Consider the following 15,003-nt stretch of genomic DNA (forward strand, 5'->3'; position numbering starts at 1 on the left):
ATTGGTTCTGATTCAAATGAAGCATTGCGACAAAAAATTGTTGTAAAGAAGAATAACCCATTTGAGAAAACTTTGGATCAGCTCTTTTGCGAACGAGATGACCCATGATTTGACGATTACTCACACTGTGTGCCACTTTCAGACAAGCATATTTCTTACAATTTAGCTCATATCAATGTAACACACATAAACAGTTTCAGGACAAGGTCTGATAAAAAAAAATAGGTCTACGGGTCAAAGACAAAATTGAGCACCGTCAGGGTTTGGGTAGTAAAATACACTGAAATGTAATAACTATTATTTGTTACATGTAAAACTATTCTTAGGAGCATTGTGTGTCCAAGACGTGTGCCCTCTTTCTCTATAAGCCCGACATGTATTAATATACAGTACTTAAAAATTATATACCATTTTAACATGCCACATTGCAAAGGCTTTCTACCTAAAACATTTGTGTGCAAAAAAATTGCCCAAATTGTTAACATCATTGTTAAGATCATCATTCTCCTCCTACCAGTGAGGTGTTCGTGATGGGCAAACAGATTCCAAGGTCGTTGACGGTGAGCTGCAGGAACAGGGTGCTGAAGGCCTGGGCTGAGGTCTGTTGGATGCCCGGCAGCTTGTCCACCACCTCCTTGGTGGCCATGTGGATGTCTTTGTTCAATGCCAGACGCTGCTCGTTCCAGTTGTCGTAGGCCGCCTTGTAGTTCAGCCAGAAGAGCACAGCTGCAACGAGAAGGGAAACAGTGATGACATTTTCTATGACGATTTTGTTAGGGAGGTTATACAATTTAGAACATTTGATTCTGAGAATTTGAAAACTTAGTCTACTATTAAGGCCTGACCTCTGTCAAAGGCCACAGGCTGAGCAAAGACGATTGGCCGGTTGAGAGTGATGAGTACTGCCTCTTTGTCCGAGGAGCCACTGATCTCCTCCTGAAGGGCGTTCCGTAAGCCAATACGAGTGCGGAAGTAGGCCACCTGGTGGAAGTCTGAACCCGCCTCCTCGTACACCTGTGGAATAAAGAAATAGTTATAACTCCCAAAACAGGGGCAGACACAGTACTTTATTGATCCTCAAAGGAGGAATCTGATTGCAGCAGCTAATGGAAACAAACACAACCTATATTGATTTGCTGTAGCCTACCTGATGCTTGACTATTTGGCCCAAGGCGAGGTTAAGGTCCACTTGGCACTTCCCAAACAGTTTGAGGTAGCTGCTGCTGCCGCCAGGCTGGGCTTTACACTGGATCCTGTTGGAGAGCTCCAGCTCTATCAGCCCTGTCTCGAAGCGCACCGCTCTCATGGATGGAGTGGTGGCTGTCATCTGGATACCCTGCAAATCATAAGAATTCAGGAAAAAGTCATCCGTTCCATTCCTGCACACAAGCAATAAGTAACAAGAATGTAAACTGCAGCACATTTCTTGTTTTAAATACTGATACCTTAAACATCAGACTGAGTGAGTAGAGCAGAATCTTGGGCTTGTCAGCATCTGTTGAGATGTCATGCTCATTCCACAGAGGGATGGGCTGCTCTCCTCCTGCATAGACAAACATTTAACCCAAAGTGTCTAAGCAAAATACTGAAACACAACAACAACTTTCAGTGTCTTTGTGTTATACAGCGGGACAGACCTGATACTTTCTGGATGACCTCATTGACTTCCTTCATGAAAACCTTCTGCAGGAACACCAGGTGGTTCAGGAGGTCCGTGGTGAGGTTGTGCTCAAAAGAACCAATCTAGGTGAAGGGGGATTGAAATCAATGAAAATAACAGAAAGGCCCACACAGACTGAATATTCTCCCAATTATCACTTCATTGACAATATTTCGATTCACAAGGATCTTTGTCAGGTCGAACGGACAGAGTACTCACATCCGCAAATACATACAAATTTCACCCCGCATGAGCATTACGCACGACGCCAATTTATATCTAGCTCAGATAATATCCAAACAAATGAACAAACAATCAAAATAGAACAATAACTGTGTTGACATATCATTTATATTAATAAAAGGTATAGTCTGCAATACCAGAGATATTCTACTTGAATATTGCAGCCTCACCTCAGCCACACAGCGCAGGTAATTCCCCTGGAGGTAGTTGCCCTGCTTCATGGGGATTGGGAAGTCGTCGGTAAAATCTGAGTGGCCCTCGTGGTCCTCCATTATGTATTCTCCAGACATGGTGACTGGCGGGAGGTTGAGGTTGGCCGAGGGCGGCATGGCGGACATGGTGTCCACCGGGGACACCTTGGACTGGAAACACAGCTTGTGGTTGGGCAGCTCGAATGTGAACCTTGTCTGGGCGCCTGCACAGAGAACAAACAAGGATGAGTTTAACAATCCACTCTGAATTACATTAAGATGCATTGTCATATCACAAATAATAAGATCCTCATAATACAAGTACAATATCCCATTACCCCAGTTGGGGGTTAAAGCTTGGTGCTAACTACAGTGCCTTCATAAAGTATTCATAGCCCTTGACTTATTCCACATTTTGTTGTGTTACAGCTTTGGGGATTTTCTCCCATTCTTCCTTGCAGATTTTCTCAAGCTCTGTTAAGATGGGGAGAGGCGGTGAACAGCAATCTTCAAGTCTTTCCACAGATTTTCAACGGGATTCAAGTGCCTTTTTGCAAATTGTCATGTGCCATTGTCCGTCTGGCCACTCTCCCATAAAGCCCAGATTGGTGAAGTGCTGTAGAGACTGTTGTCATTTTGCCAGGTTCTACCATCTCTGCCAAGGAACTCTGTAGTTCTGTCAGAGTGGTCATTAGGTTCTCGGTCACCTGCCTGACCAAGGTCCTTCTTGCCCGGTTGCTCAGTTTGGTCGGATGGCCAGCGCTAGGCAGAGTCTGGGTAGTTCCATATTTTTTCAATTTCCCAATAATGTAGACCACTGTGCTCTTAGAAACGTTCAACCCTCTAGAAATTGTTTTATACCCTTCCCCAGATACACTACATGGCCAAAAGAATCTGGACTATGCTTCAATTAGTGGATTCTGCTATTTCAGCCACACCCGTGGCTGACAGGTGTATAAAATCGAGCACACAGCCATGTAATCTCCATTGACAAACATTGGTAGTAGAATGGCCCGTACTGAAGAGCTCAGTGACTTTCAACGTGTCACAGTTATAGGATGCCACCTTTCCAACAAGTCAGTTCATCAAATTTTTGCCCTGCTAGAGCTGCCACGGTCAACTGTAAGTGCTGTTATTGTGAAGTGGAAACGTCGAGGAGCAACAACAGCTCAGCCGTGAAGCTGCAGGCCACACAAGCTCACAGAACAGGATCGCAGAGTGCTGAAGCGCGTAGCGTGTAAAAATAGTCTGTCCTCGGTTGCAACACTCACTACCAAGTTCCAAACAGCCTCTGGAAGCAACTTCAGCACAATAACTGTTCGTTGGGAGCTTCATGAAATGGGTTTTCATGGCCGAGCAGCCACACACAAGCCTATGTGCAAGGGTGTAAAGTTTGCTGCTGTTGGACACCTGCCCCAATGCATAGTGCCAACTGTAAAGTTTGGTGGAGATGGAATAATGGTCTGGGGCAGTTTTTCATGGTTCGGGCTAGGTCCCTTAGTTCCAGTGAAGGGAAATCTTAATGCTACAGCATACAATGACATTCTAGACGATTCTGTGCTTCCAGCTTTGTGGCAACAGTTTGGGGAAGGCCCTTTCCTGTTTCAGCATGACAACGGCCCCGTGCACAAAGGGAGGCCCATTCAGAAATGGTTTGTCGAGATCGGTGTATAAGAACTTGACTGGCCTGCACCGAGCCCATTCTCAACCCAATCGAAAACACCTTTGGGATGAATTGGAACGCCGACTGCCCTTGACCAGCACAAAAACATCCTGTGGCGTACTGCATTGGCATCGAACAGCCCCCGCGATATGCAACTTTTCAGGGAAGTCAGGAACCAATATACACAAGCAGTTAGGAAAGCAAAGGCTAGCTTTTTCAAACAGAAATTTGTATCCTGTAGCACTAACTCAAAAAAGTTTTGGGACACTAAAGTCCATGGAGAATAAAAGCACCTCCTCCCAGCTACCCACTGCACTTAGGCTAGGAAACACTGTCACCACCGATAAATGTATGATAATCGAGATTTTCAAAAAGCATTTTATTATTTATTATTTCATTTTAGTCATTTAGCAGAAGCTCTTATCCAGAGCGACTTACAGGAGCAATTAGGGTTAAGTGCCTTGCTCAAGGGCACGTCGACAGATTTTTCACCTAGTCGGCTCGGGGATTAGAACCAGCGACCTTTCGGTTACTGGCACAACGCTCTTAACCACTAAGCTACCTGCCGCCACATTTTGCTACAGCTGGCCATGCTTTCCACCTGGCTACCCCTACCCCGGCCACCAGCTCTGCACCCTCCGCTGCAACTTGCCCATGCCCCCCCCCAGAAATTGTCGCAACCTCTATTACTAACCTGTTCAACCTCTCTTTCGTATCGTCTGAGATCCGCAGAGATTGGAAAGCTGCCGCGGTCATCCCCCTCTTCAAAGGGGGTGACACTCTAGATCCAAACTGTTACAGACCTATATCCATCCTGCCCTGCCTTTCGAAAGTATTTGAAAGCCTAGTTAACAAACAGATCACCGACCATTTCGAATCCCACCGTACCTTCTCCGCTATGCAATCTGGTTTCCAAGGTGGTCATGGGTGCACCTCAGCCACGCTCAAGGTCCTAAACGATATAATAACCGCGAACGATAAAAGACAGTACTGTGCAGCCGTCTTCATCGACCTGGCCAAGGCTTTTGACTCTGTCAACCACCGCATTCTTATTGGCAGACTAAATAGCCTTGGTTTCTCAAATGACTGCCTTGCCTGGTTCACCAACTACTTCACAGATAGAGTTCAATGTGTCAAATCGGAGGGCCTGTTGTCTGGACCTCTGGCAGTCTCTATGGGGGTGCCACAGGGTTCAATTCTCGGGCCGACTCTATTCTTTGTGTATATCAATGATGTCGCTCTTGCTGCTGGTGATTCTCAGATCCACCTCTACGCAGACGACACCATTTTGTATACATCTGGCCCTTCATTGGACACTGTGTTAACAAACCTCCAAACGAGCTTCAATGCCATACAACACTCCTTCCGTGGCCTCCAACTGCTCTTAAACGCTAGTAAAAGTAAATGCATGCTCTTCAATCGAACGCTGCTTGCACCCCCCCCGCCCGACTAGAATCACTACTCTCGACGGGTCTGACTTAGAATATGTGGACAACTACAAATACCTAGGTGTCTGGTTAGACCGTAAACTCTCCTTCCAGACTCACATTAAGCATCTCCAATCCAAAGTTACATCTAGAATCGGCTTCGTATTTCGCAACAAAGCCTCCTTCACTCATGCTGCTAAACATGCCCTCGTAAAACAGACTATCCTACCGATCCTTGACTTCGGCGATGTCATTTACAAAATAGCTTCCAACACTCTACTCAGCAAATTGGATGTAGTCTATCACAGTGCCATCCGTTTTGTCACCAAAGCCCCATATACTACCCACCATTGTGACCTATACGCGCTCGTTGGCTGGCCCTCACTACATATTCGTCGCCAAACCCACTAGCTCCAGGTCATCTATAAATCACTTCTAGGCAAATCCCCACCTTATCTTAGATCATTGGTCACCATAGCAACACCCACCCGTAGTATGCGTTCCAGCAGGTACATCTCATTGGTCATCCCCAAAGCCAACACCTCCTTTGGCCGCCATTCCTTCCAGTTCTCTGCTGCAAATGACTGGAACGAACTGCAAATATCTCTGAAGCTGGAGACACTTCTCTCCCTCACTAACTTTAAGCATCAGTTGTCAGAGCAGCTTACCGATCACTGCACCTGTACACAGCCCATCTGTAATTAGCCCACCCAACTACCTCATCCCCATATTGTTATTTATTTTGCTCATTTGCACCCCAGTATCTCTATTTGCACATCATCTTCTGCACATCTATCACTCCAGTGTTAATACTAAATTGTAATTATTTTGCACTATGGCCTATTTATTGCCTTACCTCCATAACTTACTACATTTGTACACACTGTATATAGATTTTCTATTGTGTTATTGACTGTACGTTTTATTTTTGTTTATTCCATATGTAACTGTGTTGTTGTTGTTTTTATCGCACTGCTTCGCTTTATCTTGGCCAGGTCGCAGTTGTAAATGAGAACTTGTTCTCAACTGGCTTACCTGGTTAAATAAAAGTGAAATAAAATAAAAAATAAAAAACATCAGTGCCTGACCTTACTAACGCTCTTGTGGCTGAATGGAAGCAAGTCCCCGCAGCAATGTTCTAACATCTAGTGGAAAGCCTTCCCAGAAGAGTGGAGGCTGTTATAGCAGCAAAGGGGGGACCAACTCCATATTAATGCCCATGTTTTTGGAATGAGATGTTCGACGAGGCATGTACATGTAGTGGACACACCTCATAACAATTATATCTTGGAGATCTAAGGACAGTTCCTTGAACTTCAAGGTATAGTTTCTGCTCTGACATGCACTATCAACTGTGGGACCTTATATAGACAGGTGTGCTTCTTTCTAGATGTCCAAACAATTGAATTAGCCACAGGTGGACTCCAATCAAGTTGTAGTGACATCTCAAGGATGATCAAAGGAAATTGGATGCACGTGAGCTACATTTGGAGTGTCATAGCAAAGGGGTGTGAATGCTTACACTATAAGGCAAAAGTTTGGACACACCTACTCATTCCAGGGTTTTTCTTTATTTTTACAATTTTCTACATTGTAGAATAATAGTGAAGACATCAAAGCTATGAAATAACACATATGCAATCATGTAGTAACCAAAAAAGTGTTAAACAAATCAAAATATATTTTATATTTGAGATTCTTCAAAGTAGCCACCCTTTGCCTTGATTACAACTTTGCACTCTTGACATTCTCTCAACCAGCTTCATGAGGTAGTCACCTGGAATGCATTTCAATTAACAGGTGTGCCTTGTTAAAAGTTAACTTGTGGAATTTCTTTCCTTCTTAATGCATTTGAGCCAATCAGTTGTGTTGTGACAAGGTTGGGGTGGTATACAGAAGATAGCCCTATTTGGTACATGACCAAGTCCATGTTATGGCAAGAACAGCTCAAATAAGCAAAGGGAAATTACAGTCCATCATTACTTAAACCTCTTAAGGATCGGACCCTTTTTTTCAATTTTCGCCTAAAATGACATACCCAAATCTAACTGCCTGTAACTCAGGACCTGAATCAAGGATATGCATATTCTTGATACCATTTGAAAGGAAACACTTTGAAATTTGTGGAAATGTGAAATTAATGTAGGAGAATATAACACATTAGATCTGGTAAAAGATATTACAAACAAAAAAACATGCGTTTTCTATTATTTGTTTTGTTCCATCATCTTTGAAATGCAAGAGAACGGCCACAATGTAATAATGCAGTTTAGGCACAATTTAGATTTTGGCCCCTAGATGGCAGCAGTGTGTGCAAAGTTTCAGATTGATCCAGTGAAGCGTTGCAATACTGAACTATTTTGTATCAAGTCTGCCCAAATGTGCCAAATTGGTCAATTGATACATTTTCAAGTACATAACTATAGAGAACATAAAAAAATGATATGGTAAAACAAAATGTAAGTTTACACACTCCCAGGAATGTCATACATGATGGATCATTAGCTTATACACTAACTTTCACACATCTAGATGGCTGGGCGGGATGGGTGTGGAGCCAGAGACAGCAGCGGTTCAAAATGTAGAACCCAGTTCCAAACATTTGAATATAAACATTGATTTTATCAAACAAAACTATGCTACATTCTATCTCTGGGACCCTCAGGATGACAAATCAGAGCATGATTACATGAATGTAAGTACATTATTTACCTTCAGAGGTGAATGTATGAAACCAGTTGCCGTGATACGTTTTTTGTTGTTGTGCACTCTCCTCAAACAATAGCATGTCATTTTTTTCACTGTAATAGCTACTCTAAATTGGACAGTGCAGTTAGATTAACAAGAATTTAAGCTTTCTGCCCATATAAGACATGTCTATGTCCTGGAAAGTTTGCTGTTACTTACAACAGTCATGCTAATAACATTAGCGCACGTTAGCTCAACCGTCCCGTCTACGGGACACCGATCCCATAGAGGTTAAGACATGAAGGTCAGTCAATCCGGAAATTTCAAGAACTTTGAAAATTTCTTCAAGTGCAGTCGCAAAAACCATCAAGCGCGATGATGAAACTGGCTCTCATGAGGACAGCCACAGGAAAGGAAAACCCAGAGTTACCTCTGCTGCAGAGGATAAGTTCATTAGAGTTAACAGCACCTCAGATTGCAGCCCAAATAAATGCTTCACAGAGTTCAAGTAACAGACACATCAACATTAACTGTTCAGAGGAAACTGCGTGAATCAGGCCTTCATGGTCGAATTGCTGCAAAGAAACCACTACTAAAGGACACCAATAAGAAGAAGAGAATTGCTTGGGCCAAGAAACACGAGCAATGGACATTAGACCGGTTGAAATCTGTCCTTTGGTCTGATGAGTCCAAATTTTAGATTTTTGGTTCCAACCGCTGTGTCTTTGTGAGACGCAGAGTAGGTTAACGGATGATCTCTGCATGTGTGGTTCCCACCGTGAAGCATGGAGGAGGAGGTGTGATGGTGTGGGGGTGCTTTGCTGGTGACACTGTCAGTGATTTATTTCGAATTCAAGGCACACTTAACTAGCATGGCTAGAACAGCATTCTGCAGCGATACACCATCCCATCTGGTTTGCGCTTAGTGGGACTATCATTTGTTTTCAACAGGGCAATGACCCAAAACCCACCTCCAGGCTGTGTAAGGGCTATTTGACCAAGAAGGAGAGTGAAGGTGTGCTGCATCAGATGACCTGGCCTCCACAATCACCCGACCTCAACCCAATTGAGATGGTTTGGGATGAGTTGGACCGCAAAGTGAAGGAACAGCAGCCAACAAGTGTTCAGCATAAGAACTCCTTCAAGACTGTTGGAAAAGCATTCCTCATGAAGCTGGTTGAGAGAATGCCAAGAGTGTGCAAAGCTGTCATCAAGGAAAAGGGTGGCTATTTTGAAGAATCTAAAAAAATATATATATATTTTGATTTGTTTAACACTTTTTGGTTACTACATGATTCCATGTGTTATTTAATAGTTTTGATGTCTTCACTATTATTCTACAATGTAGAAAATAGTACAAATAAAGAAAAACCCTTGAATGAGTAGGTGTGTCCAAACTTTTGACTGGTACTGTATGTAAATTAGATATGTGTATTTCATTTTCAATAGTACTGAAAACATGTCTAAAAACATGTTTTCACTTTGTCAAATCTATTTAATCCATTTTTAATTCAGGCTGTAACACAACAAAATCTAGAATAAGTCAAGGAGTATGAATACTTTCTGAAGGCACTGTACCTGTCATGCCGTGGCTCTTCATGCGGCCCATCTTGTACTCAGCCTTGAGGGAGGGCAAAAGGGCTGCTCCTATGGTGATGCCGTCCATCATGGCGCTGAACTTGAGAACGATGGGCTTCTTCTCCAGGCCCTCTGGCAGCTGGGGGAACTCATTGGCCTCCACGGGAGTCTGGTTGATGCTGGACGCCTTGTCAGAGGGCTGAGGGGTGGGGGTGTCTTCCCTGTTGGGGGGTGACCTAAAGGAAAAAATAACAGTTCAGGATGAAGAAGTTTTGCTTAGTCCATGAAGGAAATTCTGAGGGAAAAAATGATGGTTTTCTCACTAAAATGCTTTCCTGTCATACTAGACACTTAAGTGAGGACCAAACTAAGCAAGCAGTTCTGCCTACCCTGCCCCAGTTCTTGGGCGGGGCTCACCTAGGAGATACCTACAGATTTCAATGGGACTCAAAGCATAAATAATACAATAACTTGTGAATAATACAACAATTTCCTCCCCTAGACTCACACGTTGGACGGCTGGCGGATGAGGTCGGAGATCTGCTTTGAGAGCTGATGGGAGCTGCGGACCATCATGCTGTGCAGCGTGGCAGGGTGCTGGGGGATGTTGATCATGATGGCGCCCACCTTGAACACAGCTGCGTTGTTGGTCTTCAGGCCGCGCTGGGCGCTGTAGAGGGCCTGGGACTTAGCTACGTTGCATTTCACAACCGTTCTGGAATTGGCAGAGCAGAGTGTCAGCGATTCTAATATGACTGTTTGACAACAGGTTAAGACAGGACAACATCTACAGAACAACAATGTACAAAAAAATTGTGTTTGGGTCATTTTTGTTAGACAGCAAGCATACTACACATTAAGAGGCATACAGTGAGGGAAAAAACTATTTGATCCCCTGCTGATTTTGTACGTTTGCCCACTGAAAAATACATGATCAGTCTATCATTTTAATGGTAGGTTTATTTGAACAGTGAGAGACAGAATAACATTAAAAAAATCCAGAAAAACTCATGTCCAAAATGTTATAAATTGATTTGCATTGTAATGAGGGAAATAAGTATTTGACCCCTCTGCAAAACATGACTTAGTACTTGGTGGCAAAACCATTGTTGGCAATCACAGAAGTCAGCCGTTTCTTGTAGTTGGCCACCAGGTTTGCACACATTTCAGGAGGGATTTTGTTCCACTCGTCTTTGCAGATCTTCTCTAAGTCATTAAGGTTTCGAGGCTGACGTTTGGCAACTCGAACCTTCAGCTCCCTCCACAGATTTTCTATGGGATTAAGGTCTGGAGACTGGCTAGGCCACTCCAGGACCTTAATGTGCTTCTTCTTAAGCCACTCCTTTGTTGCCTTGGCCGTGTTTTTTGGGTCATTGTCATGCTGGAATACCATCCACGACCCATTTTCAATGCCCTGGCTGAGGGAAGGAGGTTCTCACCCAAGATTTGATGGTACATGGCCCCGTCCATCGTCCCTTTGATGCGGTGAAGTTGTCCTGTCCCCTTAGCAGAAAAACACCCCCAAAGCATAATGTTTCCACCTCCATGTTTGACGGTGGGGATGGTGTTCTTGGGGTCATAGACAGCATTCCCCCTCCTCCAAACACGGCGAGCTGAGTTGATGCCAAAGAGCTCGATTTTGGTCTCATCTGACCACAACACTTACACCCAGTTCTCCTCTGAATCATTCAGATGTTCATTGGCAAACTTCAGACGGCCCTCTATACAGTGGGGAAAAAAAGTATTTAGTCAGCCACCAATTGTGCAAGTTCTCCCACTTAAAAAGATGAGAGAGGCCTGTAATTTTCATCATAGGTACACGTCAACTATGACAGACAAATTGAGAAAATAAAATCCTGAAAATCACATTGTAGGATTTTTTATGAATTTATTTGCAAATTATGGTGGAAAATAAGTATTTGGTCACCTACAAACAAGCAAGATTTCTGGCTCTCACAGACCTGTAACTTCTTCTTTAAGAGGCTCCTCTGTCCTCCACTCGTTACCTGTATTAATGGCACCTGTTTTAACTTGTTATCAGTATAAAAGACACCTGTCCACAACCTCAAACAGTCACACTCCAAACTCCACTATGGCCAAGACCAAAGAGCTGTCAAAGGACACCAGAAACAAAATTGTAGACCTGCACCAGGCTGGGAAGACTGAATCTGCAATAGGTAAGCAGCTTGGTTTGAAGAAATCAACTGTGGGAGCAATTATTAGGAAATGGAAGACATACAAGACCACTGATAATCTCCCTCGATCTGGGGCTCCACGCAAGATCTCACCCCGTGGGGTCAAAATGATCACAAGTATGGTGAGCAAAAATCCCAGAACCACACAGGGGGACCTAGTGAATGACCTGCAGAGAGCTGGGACCAAAGTAACAAAGCCTACCATCAGTAACACACTACGCCGCCAGGGACTCAAATCCTGCAGTGCAAGACGTGTCCCCCTGCTTAAGCCAGTACATGTCCAGGCCCGTCTGAAGTTTGCTAGAGTGCATTTGGATGATCCAGAAGAGGATTGGGAGAATGTCATATGGTCAGATGAAACCAAAATAGAACTTTTTGGTAAAAACTCAACTCGTCGTGTTTGGAGGACAAAGAATGCTGAGTTGCATCCAAAGAACACCATACCTACTGTGAAGCATGGGGGTGGAAACATCATGCTTTGGGGCTGTTTTTCTGCAAAGGGACCAGGACGACTGATGCGTGTAAAGGAAAGAATAAATGGGGCCATGTATCATGAGATTTTGAGTGAAAACCTTCCATCAGCAAGGGCATTGAAGATGAAACGTGGCTGGGTCTTTCAGCATGACAATGATCCCAAACACACCGCCCGGGCAACGAAGGAGTGGCTTCGTAAGAAGCATTTCAAGGTTCCTGGAGTGGCCTAGCCAGTCTCCAGATCTCAACCCCATAGAAAATCTTTGGAGGGAGTTGAAAGTCTGTGTTGCCCAGCGACAGCCCCAAAACATCACTGCTCTAGAGGAGATCTGCATGGAGGAATGGGCCAAAATACCAGCAACAGTGTGTGAAGACTTACAGAAAATGTTTGACCTGTGTCATTGCCAACAAAGGGTATATAACAAAGTATTGAGAAACTTTTGTTATTGACCAAATACTTATTTTCCACCATAATTTGCAAATAAATTAATTAAAAATCCTACAATGTGATTTTCTGGATTTTTTTTTCTCATTTTGTCTGTCATAGTTGACGTGTACCTATGATGAAAATTACAGGCCTCTCTCATCTTTTTAAGTGGGAGAACTTGCACAATTGGTGGCTGACTAAATACTTTTTTTCCCCACTGTATGTGCTTTCTTGAGCAGGGGGACATTGCGGGTGCTGCAGGATTTCAGTCCTTCACGGCGTAGTGTGTTACCAATTGTTTTCTTGGTGACTATGGTCCCAGTTGCCTTGAGATCATTGACAAGATCCTCCCGTGTAGTTCTGGGCTGATTCCTCACTGTTCTCATGATCATTGCAACTCCACGAGGTGAGATCTTGCATGGAGCCCCAGGGAGATTGACAGTTCTTTTGTGTTTCTTCCATTTGCGAAATATCGCACCAACTGTCGTCACCTTCTCACCAAGCTGCTTGGCGATGGTCTTGTAGCCCATTCCAGCCTTGTGTAGGTCTACAATCTTGTCCCTGACATCCTTGGAGAGCTCTTTGGTCTTGGCCATGGTGGAGAGTTTGGAATCTGATTGATTGATTGCTTCTGTGGACAGGTGTTTTTTATACAGGTAACAAACTGAGATTAGGAGCACTCCCTTTAAGAGTGTGCTCCTAATCTCAGCTCGTTACCTGTATAAAAGACACCTGGGAGTCAGAAATCTTTCTGATTGAGAGGGGGTCAAATACTTATTTCCCTCATTAAAATGCAAATCAATTTATAACATTTTTGACATTCGTTTTTCTGGATTAGTTTTTTGTTATTCTGTCTCTCACTGTTCAAATAAACCTACCATTCAAATTATAGACTGATCATGTCTTTGTCAGTGGGCAAATGTACAAAATCAGCAGGGGATCAAATACTTTTTTCCCTCACTGTATAACGACATCCATGTTATGGGGGCATAAGAATTACAGGGTTCTATACGCTCTTCCATTACGTTGCCAAAAAATCAACAACAATAAATTATGATCACGATTACAGGATGAATCGCTGTGATATGGCTGATCTATAAAGATATTCTACCCGCCATACACATGAAGGAAGGAACACAGAAACAGAGGAGAAAAGGAGAGTGGGGGATTATCAATTTAACACGATGAAGGACAGTAACATAGTTAGAGCTGTACACTGACGAAACACTGGGGTACCACAGACTCCAGACAAAATGAAAGCGGTGTTTTAGCTAGGTACTACTGTGGCATTGCTATGATGTGCCAAGGTGCAGTAGTTATGAACACATACAGAAACTCTTGTTTGGCTGTGCTGGTAGGAGATGTAGGGAAATCCTCCAGTCTATGTAAGACGATGTAAGAGAAAGCAGGGAAAGTTTAAAAAAAAGAGAGCAAATGAGAAATTGAGTATTCACGCAGAGATACAGTATATCGAGACAATAGACTAGATTAGAATATCTGTCCACCTTCCTTCGCCTGCCAAAAGTCTTTCCAGTGATGCCAGCAGAATTTTGCAGTCATTTGAATATTTCTAGGAATTGATTACTGTGAAGTAACTGTAGGAATAACTCACACAGTATGTTGACATGCAATCAATGGCATAGTGGGGTAGGAAATTAAAGCGTTCCATATAATTCATTTTACAGGTTATCAAAATGACAGGCAAACGAACTAGAAAGGTTATTTTAGGTCTTCCAATTCACAGAGACCTAATGCACACTATCAAACCTCAATACAAAATGCAAAGGAAGCAACTATCTGCCTAAATTTGAGCAGTACTTACTGAATGTCTGGTGTTATACCCTCCAGGAGCACAATGTTTACTCCTCCTATGTGGGCTGATGCACAAGTCTCTGTCATCTTCTGGTGCAGTATGTCTGAAAACAGATTATGGAGTTATAATACAGATATGGTACTGCACAATGTAATAAAAATAAGCAGTGTATTGAACTAGTGACGTAAACCAAGAGCTAAGAGCTAGTGGTGCGTAGGTCAGCTGTTTGTTCACCCGCACCTGCCCGCAATTGCTAATAACTGATCCGCAACCGCCCGACTATATGTGATAAAGTGAAAATCTGAGGCCCGCACCCAACCCTAGAAAATGCTCTGTAGGCTAGAGACAGCGGAACGATTACTGACAGGGGGTGCATGATATTATTTGCCTGATTTAGATATGTTTCTGCTTATAATTTCTGACATTTTGGTAGACTATTTGTTAGTCAACTTATCTATAATTAGATACATACAGCTTCTCTTCTGTCATTATATGTTGCCCTAAAATACTAAATAAACCCTTGCTCACCAGAATAATGTGATGCAGTGGTCTAAGGCACTGCATCGCAGTGCTAACTGTGCCACTAGAGATCCTGGTTCGAATCCAGGCTCTGTCGCCGCCGGCCACGACCGGGAGACTCATGG

At 43.4% G+C, this 15,003-nt stretch overlaps 1 protein-coding gene across 1 annotated transcript in view; it reads right to left on the reverse strand.

The window, feature by feature from the left end:
• Nucleotides 1-15,003, reverse strand: part of LOC311145993 (bridge-like lipid transfer protein family member 1) — a 154,292-nt gene that overhangs the window by 44,764 nt on the left and 94,525 nt on the right. The window contains exons 49-57 of the mRNA XM_084182417.1: nucleotides 14,369-14,462; nucleotides 9,959-10,165; nucleotides 9,451-9,686; nucleotides 2,074-2,318; nucleotides 1,638-1,743; nucleotides 1,446-1,543; nucleotides 1,148-1,336; nucleotides 846-1,014; nucleotides 515-726 (exon numbers count right to left, since the gene is read on the reverse strand). Of these exons, the coding sequence (XP_084038543.1) occupies nucleotides 515-726; nucleotides 846-1,014; nucleotides 1,148-1,336; nucleotides 1,446-1,543; nucleotides 1,638-1,743; nucleotides 2,074-2,318; nucleotides 9,451-9,686; nucleotides 9,959-10,165; nucleotides 14,369-14,462 (1,556 nt within the window). The remainder of the gene's footprint in view (nucleotides 1-514; nucleotides 727-845; nucleotides 1,015-1,147; nucleotides 1,337-1,445; nucleotides 1,544-1,637; nucleotides 1,744-2,073; nucleotides 2,319-9,450; nucleotides 9,687-9,958; nucleotides 10,166-14,368; nucleotides 14,463-15,003) is intronic.

The sequence above is a fragment of the Coregonus lavaretus genome (assembly GCF_964263955.1).
Source record: "Coregonus lavaretus genome assembly, chromosome: 18".
Lineage (NCBI taxonomy): Eukaryota > Metazoa > Chordata > Actinopteri > Salmoniformes > Salmonidae > Coregonus > Coregonus lavaretus.